General features: G+C 39.8%; 1 protein-coding gene across 2 annotated transcripts in view; it reads left to right on the plus strand.

Annotated features, from left to right (window-relative positions):
* Nucleotides 1–18,856, plus strand: part of LOC124804886 (ankyrin repeat and LEM domain-containing protein 2) — a 153,582-nt gene that overhangs the window by 46,274 nt on the left and 88,452 nt on the right. Inside the window, exon 7 of one of the 2 annotated variants that reach the window (XM_047265254.1) lies at nt 11,615–12,792. In XM_047265254.1, coding sequence (XP_047121210.1) covers nt 11,615–12,792 — 1,178 coding nt within the window. The remainder of the gene's footprint in view (nt 1–11,614; nt 12,793–18,856) is intronic. The other variant, XM_047265255.1, reaches the window with a different exon arrangement.

Below are 18,856 nucleotides of genomic sequence, written 5' to 3' on the forward strand. Positions count from 1 at the left end.
TACTTAGGGAGGTTATCAGACTGGCAAGTAAGTCCTTTTTGGTGACTCTGGTTGGCACCTCCTTCTCCTACAATTAGTTTGATGTGGGCATTCCATTTCACTTCACTCAACATGCATGCTCGTAGAAATTGAGTGATAATAATTGTTTCTGAAGATTGCCAACTGTGCGAGTGAAACATTAAGGGCATTCCTATCTTTTTTCCACAAAACAATACATTTACCAAAGTGTTGGGTCCCTTTCAGTCCTGGACCAAGTGTTAATGTTCTGAAGATCGTGCTGCATTTTGTGGGCATTATGGTAACTCATATATATGCATATCACTCACAAACAGCATTGTGAAGTTTCAGACATAATCCTTCATGTCATTTAAGTAAATTTTGAGTAGCAGTAGCACTATAACACTCACATTGTAGCCTTTAAGTCACTTTTGCATCTGAAAATTTCTTGCAGTGAAAACCTGCATACTAAGCTCTATTTGCTAAGAAGTCCTCAGGCCACTTTGATATTCTGTAATCCTGTATTGTGTTCACTAGGCAACACTGTGGAACATGGTATTAACCAAGAGCTGTTATCCATTGTCTTCTGGATCATTTTGATGGACTTTTTGCAAAATCGATGCTCATTATTAGAGATTTCCAGTCACCAGAATAGTCACAATATGCGAACATAAAAAACATTTCATAATTGGACATCATGCTGACATCAATAAGATAGGTCTGTAGTGATGTCTGCAAGTCCATCAACCCTTCTTGAAACCTGGAATAATCTGCACCTTTTGTTCAATCAGTCAGAGTGCTTTGTTGTTCCAGTGGTCTATATATACATAAAAATCTTCAAGAAGACTTCCTAAAAAATACATTCACATTCAGTGTTAACAAATTTCTCTTTAGGAAACAATTTTCATGATCTTCACTATCCAGACAGGGGATCTCTTGCCAAACATTGCAGTCTCACTTACATGGTGTTGCGGACATTGGTGAAGTTACCAATAGTTCCAGCATTTCAGTTGACAACCTGTGTGAGCTAGAAAATTAACATGTAACTGTCAGATGTGTACAAAGATGCATCTGAAGATTAGGCATGAATTCTCAAAATCGTTCATTCAGTAAAACTTGTAATAGTGCAACTGCAATCTGAGGCTACTTTATTTATTGCTATTGCTGTCACGTTTCCTGATAATTACAGTTGACTATGTTCTGTTACTCTTGTTTTACTTTTATTGATATTCAACTTCATAATACTTTACCACCTCTGACAGAATTAGTGTTATTGGCAGAACTCAAAGTTCTAATTTGACCTTCGTGAATGTTATTTTCATTTTCAGCTTTCTCCTTGGTTTCCTATACTAGTTGCTCATTGTACAGATGGAATATTTTATAGATTGAGTATAACTCCTTTTTCAACTTCTGCCTTGCTTTTGGGTTCCTGGACACTGCTGTTTGTTTCATGGATAACTTGTGGATAGCCTTTCATCCCTGCATTTTATCCCTATCGCTTTCAGAATTTCATAGAGTTCACTCCAGTTTTTAAAAACTTTCTCCAGACCTTCAAGTGGTGTAATTTGAAATTTGTGTTAAGGTCTAAGCCTACACACTACTTAATCTAACTTAAACTAACTTACACTATCGACAACACACACACACACACACACACACACACACACACACACACACACGAGGGAGGACTCAAACCTCCGTCAGGGGTAGCCGTATGGACCGTGACAAGGTGCATTAGCCTGCTTGGCTACCCAGCGCGGCCAAGTAGTGTAATAATAAGTTTGCTTTTCTTTGGTAAATCGTCTAAGATTAGTGTGAGGTTGATATTGCCTTGCTTGTTTCTCTTACTGAAGATTTTTTCTACAATATACCCATGTGCGAAAATGAAACATGGGAGGTAAACAGTTTGGACAGGAAGAATGTAGAAGGTTTTTAAATGTGGCATTATGGTAGAATGCTGAAGATTAGGTGGGTAGATTGGACAGTTGATAATTATCTGCTAAATTGAGTTGGCAAGAAACAAAAAACTTTAGTAAAGAAGGGGTTGGTTGATAGGGCACATCCTGAAGCATGAAGGAATCATCGAATTGGTAACGGAGATAAAATGGTAAAGGCGGTAAAAATTTTGGAGGGAGATTGTTGCTTGACTACAGTGAGAAAGTTCAGATTTTTGTAGGTTGTAGTAGTTGCACAGATTTGAAGATGCTTACACAGCATAGACTGGCTCGGAGAGCTACATTAAACAAGTCTTCAGACTGAAGACAAGAAATACTACTACTATACACTCATCCGACAAGAAATTTCATTCTTTCTGACGCCATACCGGTACTTCATTGGATCCCTTTGTATCTTAACTCCAACCTATATATTTCTCTTTTCATATTCTCTAACTTGCATACTCTAATAAGGGATCAAGCGTTTCATGCTCTGACCCTCAGAATACCTCACCCCCCCTCCCTCCCTCCCTCCCTCCCTCTCTCTCTCTCTCTCTCTCTCTCTCTCTCTCTCTCTCTCTCTCCCTCTCCCTCTCTCCCTCTCTCTCTCTGTATCTGTGAGACAGTTTCTGGTCATATGTACCTAAAGGAGAAAAGTCAGTACTGGTGATAAACATACACACAAATGCCCCATCCTAGATTTCATAAGTAATTAACTTTTTCTGATAACAGTATTTCTATGAGAGGCCTAGCCCTGAGATCCAGTTTTAGGACAGTTTTACCTGTGGAATATTTTATCCAGGAGGGTGCCATCATCATTAAGTCATACAGTAGAGTCTGTGTGTATTTGGGAATTACAGTATAATGGCTGTAGTTTCCCCCTGCTTTTAGTTACAGTAACAACATAGCAAACACACTCCACACTGGCTAATGTTACTATGCCAGATCAGTCAATCATTCACATATTGCCCCTGCAACTATTGAAATTCTGCTGCCCTCCTTCAGGAACCACATGTTAATCTGGGCTCTCCATAGGCACATATCCAATGTTATTGCACCTGTGGTACAGCTACATGTCATTGAAGTACACATGTCTCCTCATAGCAGCAAGATCCAGGGTTCACTGGTGGCATTTGTGAATAGGAAATTGAATGTAATCCTAACTCTGTATCTAATTTTCTTTTGTTATTGAGCTGTAAAGACAAAGCCCTTGCAGTCATGATCCTATGCACCAAATTGGTTGAAGTCAGAATACCTTTCGTATTCTACCTCCCAAGGCTGCTTAATTTGATGATAGCATACCTACTGTTCTCTGACTGTTGTGCTTTGTTTTATTTACATTATATCAAAATTAATCATAACACATATTGAAGGTGTCTCACCAAAGAGTTATCAAGTACATTTTCTCTGGTGTTTTGCCAGATAGTATTAATTTAGCTTTTGCAATGTGTAGCTGGAGTCAGCCCAGAGAAATACTGGTCATAACATGTTTTATACGACACTAAATGTGAACGTAAAACTTCAGTTTGTTTCCTATTACTAACAGAAATATTTTTAAACCAGAATTTTATGTGCCCATTCAATAGAGCAGTCCCAAATTAGTCTAGCATAGTGTTCGTTTTAGCAGTAAGTACTAACAGGAACAGTAAACCACAAAGAATAGATAGTACTCCAGCATTGGCTGAGTTGCTCTGTTGCACTCCTACACAATGATTAAAGGAAAAAAGTTTATGACTACTATATTTTCACTGTTCATGCAGGAAGACTTCTGTAGAAATCAAGATGTTTAAATTTATTACTTCATTACTAATTATTGTATTCATGACACATTTTGTAGACAATATTCGTGTGTACCACTGAATGTACCAGAAAAATTAAATCATTGTATGTCACTTAGTTCAGGAGGTAAGATATAATAAACACCGAGATGCCTGAAGAAGTACAGCATCATGCAAGAGTTTTAAATTTATTTTTTCTCTACTACTAATACTATTCACAGCACATTTCACAGATAGTAGCCATATATAACACTGGGTGTACCTGCAACATTGTCATTGTGCAGCACACAGTTCAGCAGATACGATCTTATAAGCCTGCCTGAGAATGAAACTGCAGGGGGAAATTTGCTGGACATACAGGTGAAATATGTGTGAAATGTATTAAATATATGTGAAATATAATTGACATGTGCATATGTGAAGAAAGCCACAGGTAAAAACCTCATCCTTAGCCCCTGGAATGATTGCAATCAAATTTGGCACACATATTAGTTACAATCCCGAAAGAAATACTGTAGGAGTAAGAATTGTCAGCTACTATAGGGGTGAGTGTGATAATGTGTGGGGAGGAAGAGAGATGGACAGACAGCTAGAGGGGAAGGAGGATATAGGCAAAGATAGGAGCAGGAGGAGATGGACAAAGAGAGGCAAGAGAAAGGAATGGACAGAAAAAGGAAAGAGGAGGAAGCGGACAAAAATAGGGTGAGGAAGATATGACCAATGAGAAGGGGGAGGATTAGGTGGACAGAGAGAGGAGGGAGGAGAAGGTGGACAAAGAAAGGTGGGAGGAGGAGGCAGATAGAGTGCGGGTTGGAGGTGGACAGAGTGGTGCCGGAGGACAAGGTGGATGGAGTGGGGGTGGGGGGGGGGGTGGAGGACGTGGGCAGAGGGAAAGCTGGCCACAGAGAGGGAGAAAAGAGGAAATGGATCATTAAGAGATTGGAATAAATACATACCAGGTCAACGCCAGTTATTCTGTGGAAACACCTTGTACTCAGTGTGTATGTGTACCTGCCTTGTTAAAACTTCTGCCACTGCTGTTGCTCTTGCAGATTTATTTGTCATTGCCAGGACATGATAAATTATGTATCAATTTCACTGGTTGCTCATTTACATGCAAAGCTTGAAATACCTCATAGTGATTTTGTTTATTCAGAGCTGAGGGTATGAGAACAGGATGCATATGATTTACAAGATAGAACAATGACTGTCATTCAGTGGAGTAACGAGTATCTGTCCACTTTGAAAACCAGTTGTACATCTACACTTACATCTAAATCTATCAACATACTCTGCAAGCCATCATATGCTGTGTGGTGGAGGGTACCCTGTACCATTAATAGTTGTTTCCTTTTCTGTTCCACTTGTCAATAGGGCTAGGAAAATACTACTATCTATATGGCTATGTATGAGCCCTAACTCTTTAATCTTATCCTTGTGGTCCTTAGGTGATATTTACGCTGACGACAGCTCTGCAGGCAACCTCAAATGATGGTTCTCTAAATTTTCTCAATAGTGCTCCTCGCAAAGAACATCGTCTTCCCTCCAATAATTCCAACTTGAGTTGCCAAAGCACCTCTGTAATACTTGCATGTTGTTTGAACTTATCAGTAAGAAGTCTAGCAGCCTGCCTTTGAATTGCTTCGATGTCTTCCTTTGATCTGACCTGATGTGGATCCCAAACACTTCAACATTATAATGTGTTGCACTAGTGTCCTACATGTGGACTCCTTTAAATATGCTCCACACTTTCCTAAAACTCTCCCAATAAACCAAAGTCAACCATTTGTCTTTCCTACTACAGTCCTTACATGCTCATTCCATTTCATATTGCTTTGCAAAGTTGTGCTTAGATACTTAATCAATAATACTTGTGTCAGGCAGCACACTACTAATACTGTATTTGTGCGTTATGGAATCGTATTTCCTACTCATCTGCATTAAATTACTTTTTTCTACATTTAGAGCTAGCTGCTATTCATCACACCAACTAGAAATTTTGTCTGTCATCTTGTCTCCTTGTAGAGTAACTCAATGAAGGCACCTTCCCATACACCACAGCAGCTTCAGCAAACAGTTGCAGACTGCTGCTTACCCTGTGTGCCAGATTATTTATGTGTATAGAAAACAACAGCAGTCCTGTCACACTTCACTGGGGCACCCCTAATGATACCAATGTCTCTGATGAACACTCACCATCAAGGACATCGCACTGGGTTGTGCTACTTCGTTGACAAGAGTTTTAAGAGCACAGCCACAACAATTGCTAACAGCCCAAGTAGAGTAAGAGTGAATTCTGAATAGTGTAACAATGCTTTTGTATGTTATACTGGGCCTATTTTTATATGGGATACGAGGCACCTATGTGACTAAGCTGGCCAATGAAATCTTTGCCTTGTCTCCCTGCAGCATCATGCTTGTGCCAGGTGAGTTAACTGCCCCCATTTTCTGGGGTACCTCTGGTCATGCAGTTCTTGTTGTAATCCTCAGTCTAGAGACTGGTTTGATGCAGCTCTCAATGCCACTCTATCCCGTACAAGCCTCTTCGTTTCCAACTAATTACTGCAGCCTACATCCTTCTGAATCTGCTTAGTGTATTCATCTCTTGGTCTCCCTCTACGATTTTTACTTTCCACGATGCCCTCCAATACTAAATTGGTGATCTCCATATGCCTCAGAACATGTTGTACCAACCAATCCCTTCTTCTAGTGAAGTTGTGCCACAAATTCCTCTTCTCCCCAATTTGATTCAGTACCTGCTCATTCACCGAGCGAGGTGGCGCAGTGGTTAGCACACTGGACTCGCATTCGGGAGGACGACGGTTCAATCCCGTCTCCGGCCATCCTGATTTAGGTTTTCCGTGATTTCCCTAAATCGTTTCAGGCAAATACCGGGATGGTTCCTTTGAAAGGGCACGGCCGATTTCCTTCCCAATCCTTCCCTAACCCGAGCTTGCGCTCCGTCTCTAATGACCTCGTTGTCGACGGGACGTTAAACACTAACCACCACCAGTACCTGCTCATTAGTTACGTGATGTACCCATCTAATCTTCAGCATTCTTCTGTAGCACCACATTTTGAAGGCTTCTATTCTCTTCTTGTCTATGCTATTTATCGACAATGTTTCACTCCATAGATGGCTACACTCCATACAAATACTTTCAGAAAAGACTTCCTAACACTTAAACCTATATTTGATGTCAACAAATTTCTCTTCTTCAGAAATGCTTTTCTTGCCATAGCCAGTCTGCATTGTATATCCTCTCTACTTCAACCATCATCAGTTATTTTGCTCTCCAAATAGCAAAACTCATGTACTACTTTAAGTGTCTCATTTCCTAATCTAATTTCCTCAGCATCATGTGATTTAATTTGACTACACTTCATTATCCTCATTTTGCTGTTGTTGATGTTCCTCTTTTATCCTCCTTTCAAGACGCTGTCCATTTTGTACAACTGCTCTTGAAATCCTTTGCTGTCTCTGACAGAATTACAATGTCTTCGGCAAACCTCAAAGTTTTTATTTCTTCTCCATGGATTATAATTCCTACTCCAATTTTTTCTATTGTTTCCTTTACTGATTGCTCAATATACTGATTGAATAACATCAGGGATACGCTACAACCCTATCTCACTCCCTTCCCAACCACTGCTTCGCTTTCATACCCCTCAACTCTTATAAATGCCATCTGGTTTCTGTACAAAATTGTAAATAGCCTTCTGCTCCCTGTATTTGACCCCTGCCACCTTCAGAATTTGAAAGAGAGTATTCCAGTCAACATTGTCAAGAGCTTTCTCTAAGTCCACAAACGCTAGAAACATAGGTTTGCCTTTCCTTCATCTATATTCTAAGATAAGTCGTAGGATCAGTATTGCATCATGTGTTCCAGTATATCTACGGAATCCAAACTTATCTTCCCTGAGGTCAGCTTCTACCAGTTTTTCCATTTGTCTGTAAAGAATTCGTGTCAGTATTTTACAGCCGTGACTCATTAAACTGATAGTTCGGTAAATTTCACACCTGTCAGCACCTTTCTTCTATGGAATTAGAATTGTTATATTCTTCTTGAAGTCTGATGGTATTTCGCTTGTCTCATACATCTTGCTAACCAGATTGTAGAGTTTTGTCAGGGCTGGCTCTCCCAAGGCTATCAGTAGTTCTAACGGAATGTTGTTAACTCCCGGGGCCTTCTTGTGACTTAGGTCTTTCAGTTCTCTGTCAAACTCTTCACGCAGTGTCGTATCTCCCATTTCATTTTCATCTAGTCCTCTTGTATTGCCCTCAAGTACATCACCCTTGTATGGACCTTCTATATACTCCTTCCGCCTTTCTGCTTTCCCTTCTTTGCATGGGACTGGTTTTCCATCTGAGTTTTTGATATTCTCCAAAGATCTCTCTAATTTTCATGTAAGCAGTGTCTATCTTACCCCTCTAGTGATGTATGCCTCTACATCCTTAAATTTGTCGTCCATCCATCCCTGCTTAGCCATTTTGCACTTCCTGTTGATCTCATTTTTGACAGTATGTATTCCTTTTATGCCTGCTTCATTTACTGGATTTTTATATTTTCTCCTTTCATCAATTAAATACAAATTTTCTCTCTCAAAGCTACTCATTCTTCCCCTTTTCTTGTCAATTGTTCCCTAATGCTCTCTCTGAAACACTCTACAACCTCTGGTTCTTTCAGATTATCCAGGTTCCATCTCCTTAAATTCCCACCTTTTTGCAGTTTCCTCAGTTTTAATCTATAGTTCATAAGCAACAGATTGTGGTCAGAGTCCACATCTGCCCTTGGAAATGTCTTACAATTTAAAACCTGGTTCTTAAATCTCTGTCTTACCATTATGTAATCTTCCATGTATATAACCTTCTTTCGTGATTCTTAAACCAAGTGTTAGTTATGATTTAGTTATGCTCTGTGCAAAATTCTACTAGGTGGCTTCCTCTTTCATTCCTTAACCCCATTCCTTATTCACCCACTACTTTTCCTTCTCTTCCTTTTCCTACTATTGAATTCCAGTCCCCTATGACTATTAAATTTTTGTCTCCCTTCACTGTTGTTGTTGTTGTGGTCTTCAGTCCTGAGACTGGTTTGATGCAGCTCTCCATGCTACTCTATCCTGTGCAAGCTTCTTCATCTCCCAGTACCTACTGCAACCTACATCCTTCTGAATCTGCTTAGTGTATTGATCTCTTGGTCTCCCTCTACGATTTTTACCCTCCACGCTGCCCTCCAATGCTAAATTTGTGATCCCTTGATGCCTCAAAACATGTCCTACCAACCGATCCCTTCTTCTAGTCAAGTTGTGCCACAAACTTCTCTTCTCCCCAATCCTATTCAATACCTCCTCATTAGTTACATGATCTACCCACCTTATCTTCAGCATTCTTCTGTAGCACCACATTTCGAAAGCTTCTATTCTCTTCTTGTCCAAACTGGTTATCGTCCATGTTTCACTTCCATACATGGCTACACTCCATACAAATACTTTCAGAAACGACTTCCTCACACTTAAATCTATACTCGATGTTAACAAATTTCTCTCCTTCAGAAACGATTTCCTTGCCATTGCCAGTCTACAGACGTCAGTCCCTTCACTATCTGAATAATTTCTTTTATCTCATCATATATTTCGTGAATCTCTTCGTCATCTTCGCACCTAGTTGGCATATAAACTTGTACTACTGTGGTAGGCATGGGCTTCTTGTCTATCTTGGCTACAATAATGCGTTCACTATGCTGTTCGTAGTAGCTTACCTTTTATTCATTATTAAACCTACTCCTGCATTATCCCTATTTGATTTTGTATTTATAACCCCGTATTCACCTGACCAGAAGTCTTGTTCCTGCTGCCACCGAACTTCACTAATTCCCACTATATCTAACTTTAACCTATCCATTTCGCTTTTTAAATTTTCACCCGACCAATATGCACTCGTGCAGTATCAGTGCAAAGTCAGGTACTAAAATTGCCATGTCAAATAAGAACAAAAATGGAGATTTCAGTCCTAACGTCCATCATTTTTGTCATGAACAACTACTGATTATTGTAAGTTGCTGCTGTGATGGTCTTTTAATCAGTCTGCAATTGACTGACTTATTGTGTCATGTTGTGTTACTGACAGAATGTGAACCAGATGGTAGTTTAGCCACCCTTTTATACTGCAGGCTGATGCACACTTTTATTCGTAACTCGGTGCACAGAGCTTCCAGACTCATCCCAGAAGAGAGTGGTTTTAAATACATTAGTGCAGAAAGTGACAGTTGTTTCTGACAAAGATCAATGAATTCAGACCTAAAACAACTGAAACAATTGTTCCAAAAGATTAGATATGGAGACTGCGATTAATTTACCATTCTTGAAAAATAGAAATGCAAAATTTCAAAAAATCGCATGGTGATTCACTTTCTATTTGAATGTGTCTATGATATAGACAGGGTTCTGACCATATAATGTGTAAGACCCATTTTCTGATTGCCCTAGAAGGTGGTTTCATCGCAATGTCCTTGGAATTGCCACTATGGAAACAACTGTGATGATCGATCAGTCCATATAGTTTTCGAACAATTTGGAGAATAGCACATTAAAAATCATAACCTAGATATACCAGCAGTAGCTAAGTGCAGGTTCACGAATAAATGTAAAATTATATCTGATAAAACAAAAATATTTTAACGTGCCTTAACCTACAAGGACTTGGTCATCAGAGAGGCCTTAAGGTCAGAATGTACAGTGGCAATTTTAACTAGGACAGCAGCTGTCATCTCAGTGCTGCATGTAAACTGGTTCCTGACCTTGAGAGACAACAATGGAATGCACTGAGCTCTTTACATACCAACAGGCACCACTGGCATCCTAAAGATCAGTACAATGTCTCTCAACATGTCATCATGAAGGTGCAAAGTTCCTGTTAGACCCCATCCTAATTTTGAAGGTCCTGGTACATTTTTGAGAGCACACAGTATGTCACCATTGACAATGAATCCATGAGTAAAACATATTGTGGGAAGTTACCCCGTCATCCCCTGACTACCCCCACCCCCAATCCCCTGAAAAGGTGGTTGCATTGTTTGTTGCTACTTCTAAATCTTTGTTTGCACCAAGTATCGTAAGTGATCCAGGAATATAACTTTTTTGCTTTCAGTTCCAAAGCCATTATTATTTTGATAAAGGTTAAAACCATAGTTTTGTCTTCACTGGCAGTTTTTTTTTTTTTTTTCAAAAATTTATTTTTATATGATGCAGGACCTGTTTCGCCTCTATAGAAGTTTTTTTAAATTAAAAAGTACAACAAAAGACAAGCAGTAAATGTGTAAAGCATAAACCAACAAGTGAGTTATAATGTTAAAATATATACATACATTGTGGCATGAAAACTAATTAATGTGTTATCAATGCAAAGCAGTCTTAATGTCTGAGAATACATACGTAATCGTACTGTAGGAAACACAAATAATTACGAAGAAGCTGTCAAATACTTCAGCGGGTATAGACTTGGCAAGTGGGACACAGCATATGTCTTAAGCTTTATCAGTGTTAATGAATGTATCTTCTCATTTAATTCCAAAAGCTTACCGTCAACTGTATTTTAAAATTTGTGTATCATTTCTTCTTCAGTAGTTCCAGTTTCGACAACTAATGAATAAATGTTCCTCCTCTTATACAAATATTAATGTTCACATAATTGTTACCGCTGTATGATTGAAGCATATGCTGTGAAACCTGAAACATGGCAGCACACTGCCAGAAGTGTTGTTTTTGTGCAGAAATTTTTTATTTTAATTTGTTCATTAAAATATTTGTGGCGTGTACAAATTCATAAGAAATGAATATATTGGGGGATTTTGTTGTGAGGTGCGTTCTGCCAACGTGTCATTAATTTTGTTTCTCATTTAATTTTAGGACCCTTGCCCATGAAACAAAAGTTGGCTGGAAAGAATACTGGCCATTCCTTGGAACATTTACAGATTTTGCCACTAAAGAAGGGCTTGACTTACTGGAAGCATATATGAAGAAGCGGTTCCAAGAAACTTGGGGTAAACATGTCTCCAATGATGCATCACTAAACACCAAGGATCGTTTTAACATGATGCAACTAACCAATACTGCTTGTGATCGGATAGAGCAGACCCCTTCAGAAGGATCAGCTCATGGGAAAAACTGTGTTGTCAGTCCAATAACAGATTTATGTGTAGCGTTCAAAGCATGTAGTCTCGAAGAGAACTATAAAGCATATACGGACAATGAATATCATTCACCAGTTAAGCAGATAGTTACCAAAAATGCATCTTTTGATGATGACAATAAAGGAAAAGCAAAACTAACCAGCTGTGAGCATGAGACCCTTACAGACATATTAGAAAATCCAGATATCTGCCCATTACTATATGTTGAAAAGTCCTGTCAGGTATTTGCAAAACGTATAGCAGACGGTTTAAGCCATAGAATATCCATAGTACATCGTGTGCAGAGTGATGATATTATATTTGAAACACTATGGCCAGAAGTGAAGCATATTCAGCGTGTTGTGAGCAGTTTCATGGATGATCACCGTTTTGTATCTGTTGACTTTCATCGTATTCACTCTCGCATATCAGTGCTAGCTTGCTCAAAACTTAACACACTTGCTCAGGAAGACTTGGAGTTCATACTTAATTGCTTGCAGTCAGAAACTAAAGTAGTTAAAATCGCAGATACAGTTTCGTCAGATGAAGAGGATTCAGGGACAGTCAGGGATACTGTACAATATAGATCTCAAAAGATTATTCCTAGCAATGACAAGACTGAATCCTTAATTGAGCAGCAAGTAAAATGTTTTGCAAGAAATATTTTAAGTGCCTTAATGAAACATGGTGAGGTGTGTACGAGCATAAATAATCTAAGTTCTCCAATAGCTACCACAGAGGAAGAATGTAAAAGCATGTGGTCCAATGCTTCTCCATGCTCATGCAAGTTGCAGAATCATTTGTTTACTAGGCGTAGTCGTGTGGGATCATCGTTCAAAAGGACGTGCAAAAATTCTGGTGTAACTTTCAAAACCATGCCAGAAATTTCTAGAAGACCGAACTTATGTCAGCAGGGTAAGTGTTGTAAAAGTATGTATTAGTTCTTTTTTGGCTGATGAGTAATAGTTTTTCTGTTTCTTATACATCAAATGTATGATGCATGTGGAAAAAGATTCAGTTAAGTAATACAGCAAAGTGATGCAAGAATCGTTGCTGTGGCATGAGTGTGTGAAAACTTAAAAAAAAAAGGAAACCCACTTTAATTATTTGTTTTTGCAATGCAAGTGTTGATGAGGCTGTAGTAAGTGTAAATATACACTCCTGGAAATTGAAATAAGAACACCGTGAATTCATTGTCCCAGGAAGGGGAAACTTTATTGACACATTCCTGGGGTCAGATACATCACATGATCACACTGACAGAACCACAGGCACAGACACAGGCAACAGAGCATGCACAATGTCGGCACTAGTACAGTGTATATCCACCTTTCGCTGCAATGCAGGCTGCTATTCTCCCATGGAGACGATCGTAGAGATGCTGGATGTAGTCCTGTGGAACGGCTTGCCATGCCATTTCCACCTGGCGCCTCAGTTGGACCAGCGTTCGTGCTGGACGTGCAGACCGCGTGAGACGACGCTTCATCCAGTCCCAAACATGCTCAATGGGGGACAGATCCGGAGATCTTGCTGGCCAGGGTAGTTGACTTACACCGTCTAGAGCACGTTGGGTGGCACGAGATACATGCGGACGTGCATTGTCCTGTTGGAACAGCAAGTTCCCTTGCTGGTCTAGGAATGGTAGAACGATGGGTTCGATGACGGTTTGGATGTACCGTGCACTATTCAGTGTCCCCTCGACGATCACCAGTGGTGTACGGCCAGTGTAGGAGATCGCTCCCCACACCATGATGCCGGGTGTTGGCCCTGTGTGCCTCGGTCGTATGCAGTCCTGATTGTGGCGCTCACCTGCACGGCGCCAAACACACATACGACCATCATTGGCTCCAAGGCAGAAGCGACTCTCATCGCTGAAGACGACACGTCTCCATTCGTCCCTCCATTCACGCCTGTCGCGACACCACTGGAGGCGGGCTGCACGATGTTGGGACGTGAGCGGAAGACGGCCTAACGGTGTGCAGGACCGTAGCCCAGCTTCATGGAGACGGTTGCGAATGGTCCTCGCTGATACCCCAGGAGCAACAGTGTCCCTAATTTGCTGGAAAGTGGCGGTGCGGTCCCCTACGGCACTGCGTAGGATCCTACGGTCTTGGCGTGCATCCGTGCGTCGCTGCGGTCCGGTCCCAGGTCGACGGGCACGTGCACCTTCCGCCGACCACTGGCGACAACATCGATGTACTGTGGAGACCTCACGCCCCACGTGTTGAGCAATTCGGCGGTACGTCCACCCGGCTTCCCGCATGCCCACTATACGCCCTCGCTCAAAGTCCGTCAACTGCACATACGGTTCACGTCCACGCTGTCGCGGCATGCTACCAGTGTTAAAGACTGCGATGGAGCTCCGTATGCCACGGCAAACTGGCTGACACTGACGGCGGCGGTGCACAAATGCTGCGCAGCTAGCGCCATTCGACGGCCAACACCGCGGTTCCTGGTGTGTCTGCTGTGCCATGCGTGTGATCATTGCTTGTACAGCCCTCTCGCAGTGTTCGGAGCAAGTATGGGGGGTCTGACACACCGGTGTCAATGTGTTCTTTTTTCCATTTCCAGGAGTGTATTTACAAAAAATGTTCAGAGTATCCCATCAAATAGTTCTAATCATGCGCTCATTTGGGGGTGGGAGGGGGTGGGTTAGATTAGGCAATGAAAAAATATTGCCACATATTCTCTTAAAGTATTCTAAAGTGCAATCAATGAATAGTGTTGAAAGCTACATAGTTAATTATTTCTTAAGGTTTTTTCTTCTTCTGCTGTGCGTTAGTTGGATAATATATTATACTTCAATTAAAAACAGGTGTTTGAGCCGAGCACCAACCAACCACAACTTTTTCTCAGGCTCCACATGCTCACTGTCTCACCTATTATGTAGGTTCAAGCAGAGTGTTGCCAGATGCAGCAGGTTACATGAAGTGATTTGTATAAATCATATGAGTATGTGCACGTTGAGACATCTACCAGACATCACTACCCCATGCTGTTGACATCTGTCTAAAGCTATTTTATTTGTTCAAATAATGGTGCAAAAAGATTTATCTTACCTTTTGGTAACCTGTATGTGAAAGTTGTCTACAGTTAAAAACGAGAAATAAGTAAACAAACAAGAAATGAAAGTGTTGCAATGCCTTGCCCACCCCCCCCCCCCCCCCCCCTCTCTCTCTCTCTCTCTCTCTCTCTCTCTCTCTCTCTCTCTCTCTCTCACACACACACACACACACACACACACACACACACACACTCACTCCACTGTAAAGAGTTAAAAGTAATGGTTTTTGGAAATGATTATTGGTGTCCCCCACTGTAAGAGATGAAATGCTAGACAATCATCTTTACGCAACATGATAGCTTAAATTAAAAAACTCAGATGTCACTATGGCTTAAGAAAAACTATACGTACAAACTCTGGAAAGAATATTGTGCTTTTTTGTTTGGCGTATCAAAATCAGCACAGTATGATATTAAACAATAATTGGGAGGAGGTGTAAAATATGAGATGGGCATTTTTGAAAGAGATTTTCATGTTAACAGTGGAGAACAAAAAAGATATGTCATATATGAGAAATGGACTCGAAGCAGTTTCAGTAGTCTGTGAGATGGGCAACAGTTTTCAATTAAGAAATCTGAAATTGTGAAATGATGCAAGTAGTTAACGTATCTGATAAAGAAGAAAATAAGTATAATAAACAAATAAATTGGGATGTTGTCCCAACATTATAATATAATTACAATAACAAGCCACTACCGTAAGATACTGTAATGTAATGTAATGTTGTGTTGGAGAAAATAGTAGCAAGAAGGTAAACATTGTAATGGAGCTGACAAAAATCAAAATATCTAAAACATTTCGAATCCTGAACTTTCCAAACAGTGTGTCTGGTATCAGGCTGCATGGAATTTGAATGCCTACCGGAGCAAATGGATCTCGATGGACAATAGAGGGTAGTGTTGGTGCAGCACTACACCCATCTAGTGAGTGTGCCACCATCTTGCCACATGAATACGCTGGCCAACAGTGTCCCTCACGGCTAGCATAAATACTGCTGCACGTCAACCGCTTATTCAGTCTTGCACTTCATGTGCTAGTCTTCATTATTGTATGTACCATACTACTGACTACTAGTCGATGACTTTGCTTTAATATTGGTTTTCCTCTTTGGTCTCAATTTGGATTGTTTATTGTACTTGATCCGTTGGCATTGTTGTGTTGAAGATTTGTTGCATTTCATTGTTGCATAGGTTGCCACTGACGTGCTCTTGTATTGGGTCGACCGTTTGGTCAGCCCACTTGCTAGACTCCGGTATGGGTTTGAGCCCTGTCCGTAGGTGGTCTTCCAGCCTTGCGTTGTCACCATATCTCTCCAGTTTTCTGATGTGTGCACTGTTATCCAGCCAACTGCGGGTATAGCAGTGTGTGTCCTCTAGGCGGTGGTGTAAGATGGGAAAAGCAAAGAGATGAAAAATGTTGCAATTAGGATGCAGTAAACATTTAATCATTCCTAGATGAAGCAAGACATAATAGTTCATCTTCTCTTTTGACACTGTATGACCAAGCAAGATGTTCAGTGGTTAAAAGACGTAGTTATTCTTGCATTTTTTTTAAACGAGCTACCCAGATTTAGATTTTCCATGGTTTCCATAAGACAAATGCCGAGAGTTCATTTGAAAAGGACACTGCTCGTTTTCTTCCCCAGTATGAACTAGTTATTGGGAACTGCCGAATGAATACAGTAGGTTCAGTCAGCTGCTGGAAAACAATTAGTCCAGTCCATTGTGGCTTTACTTATCCTTGGGATTATTATTCTTTGGGTTCTTTAGAGTAAAGCCACCCTGTGGGAGCAACCAGATGAAAGCAGTCGATGCAGTCTGATCCATTCATTACTGAGCTGAAAAAAATTGATCTTTATACCCTTATTAAATCATTATTGTTGAGTGAGCTCTATTATCACCTGTCACCACTGTTATTGCCATTCTCATCCTTGCTTTTTATTAAGTGACAATATTTAGCTTTTTTCGGGTTTTTGCCTATATTTAAGAATAGGAGTTTTTCTTAATGCTGAACTTAGTGCCTGGATCAGAATGCCGAAATGCTCAGTGGCATGAGAATGGAAGAAAATTACATTAGTGGCTGAAAGGTGAATCTCAACATAAATTCAATATGATATACAGTATCTGCAAGGAAGATTTATATCATGAAACTATATTAATTAAAGAAATTCAAAGAAAATTAATGAATGATGACAAATATTTCTCGCAAAAATAAAAAAAAAATGCTTTTGACAAGTGACAGTATATATTTAAAAAACAAATGATTAAGTAACCACACAATTTAAGAAATTGCATCTTATATGTTTTCTGTTCACATCACTGCATCATTTACAAAAATAGAGTTGTTAGTGATGGAGGCAATTTATTTATTTAAACATAAATTTATAATTTAGTAGCAGTTATTAGCCTTTTAAAACAAGTCAAAAATCCACATTTAACTCCAGAAGTACAAAAAAAATTGTATTTAAGTCAATCAGCACATAAATTTTAAAAATACTTCATTTTAAATGTAAACTTTTTCGTCACCTCTCCTTGAGATAAGATACATTATTTGTATGTAAAAAAAAAAGTTGGCAACACTAGTTGTGGTTCATGTGTAACGTGAAAAAGTACATAAATGAAATCGTTCAAACCTGGAGAGTGAGTGAAAACATTCATATAGCTGACGTAACTGCTCGACACTTGTTAGTCGGTCGTTTCACTTAGCGAGAGTAAGTGAAAACATTCATATAGCTGGCATGGCTGCAGAAACTGGTTTCATTTGACTTTTTATTCAAGTGGACAAAATAGACTAAACAGTTGACTGGCTAATCGGTTTTGAAAACCAGGCAGTTGGCCCATCACTCATCTTGTGTTGCCTTTCTAATGGTCATGCCATCAATGTGATGTTAAAATTGAATCTTTCTGCCTTTTGCATCTTATGATCAGTCCTATGCCTTCAATAATGGTGAATATTTGCAGACAAACTTGTTACAACAGTTGCTCTATAAGTTTTACAAAGAGACAGATCAAGATAGATAGATAGATAGATAAGGGGGGGGGGGGGTGGGGAGAGAGAGAGAGAGAGAGAGAGAGAGAGAGAGAGAGAATCATATTTTTACATGAATCATTTTACTTTCTTTCCAAATGTTGTCCTTAATATTTATTCTTTTGAAAATCATGGTTTGCACTTTTTTTTGTTTGAGATAAGGGTAGAAAGAAAAGTTATTATGTGATACATCAGATATATGCAATTAGATAATAATTAAACATTTTTTCCTCAAATAATCAATTGTTTGAGATGCTGTGTGACATGTGGCATTTCTATGATAAAAAATGAGGCAGTATTTTCTGTTGCTTTCCCTGATGTCATCAGTGACTTGGGGGACTCAAATGGTTGGATATTTTTTTTCCTCCCTCTCATATTTATCCCTTATCTCCTTGCGGTTGGCATGTTGATCTAGATTTGGCAATGTTAATGACGTAGAGTAGTAGGATATCTTTCCTGTTGCCACCACTGTCCCCCCCATCCCCCAGTCTCTGACAGTACTTGATTTGTACCAGATATCTTATTTACTTTGTACTTTTCTTTCAGTTATCATTTTTATCCCATTTTCATGTAATACTGAATCCTCCACACATCACCATATCATCTTTTCTTCCCATTTTCCAGTTTGCTTCTCTGTTTACTAATCTTTTGCAACACTGTGTCTTCTGTATTCTTTTCCTTTTCCTTTCTACTGTCCCTCTGCCCCCCCCCCCCCCCTTCTCTCTCTCTCTCTCTCTCTCTCTCTCTCTCTCTCGCTCATGCTCTTGCTCTTTTTCTCTCATTCTGAGTATTTTTCGTTTCCCTGTGTTGTACTGTTCAACTATCAGTGGAGGATATGCTATGTCTGAATGTTCAAAATGCATCATCCAACCTAGTATATAGGTCAAA

The sequence above is a fragment of the Schistocerca piceifrons genome, chromosome 7, assembly GCF_021461385.2.
Source record: "Schistocerca piceifrons isolate TAMUIC-IGC-003096 chromosome 7, iqSchPice1.1, whole genome shotgun sequence".
Lineage (NCBI taxonomy): Eukaryota > Metazoa > Arthropoda > Insecta > Orthoptera > Acrididae > Schistocerca > Schistocerca piceifrons.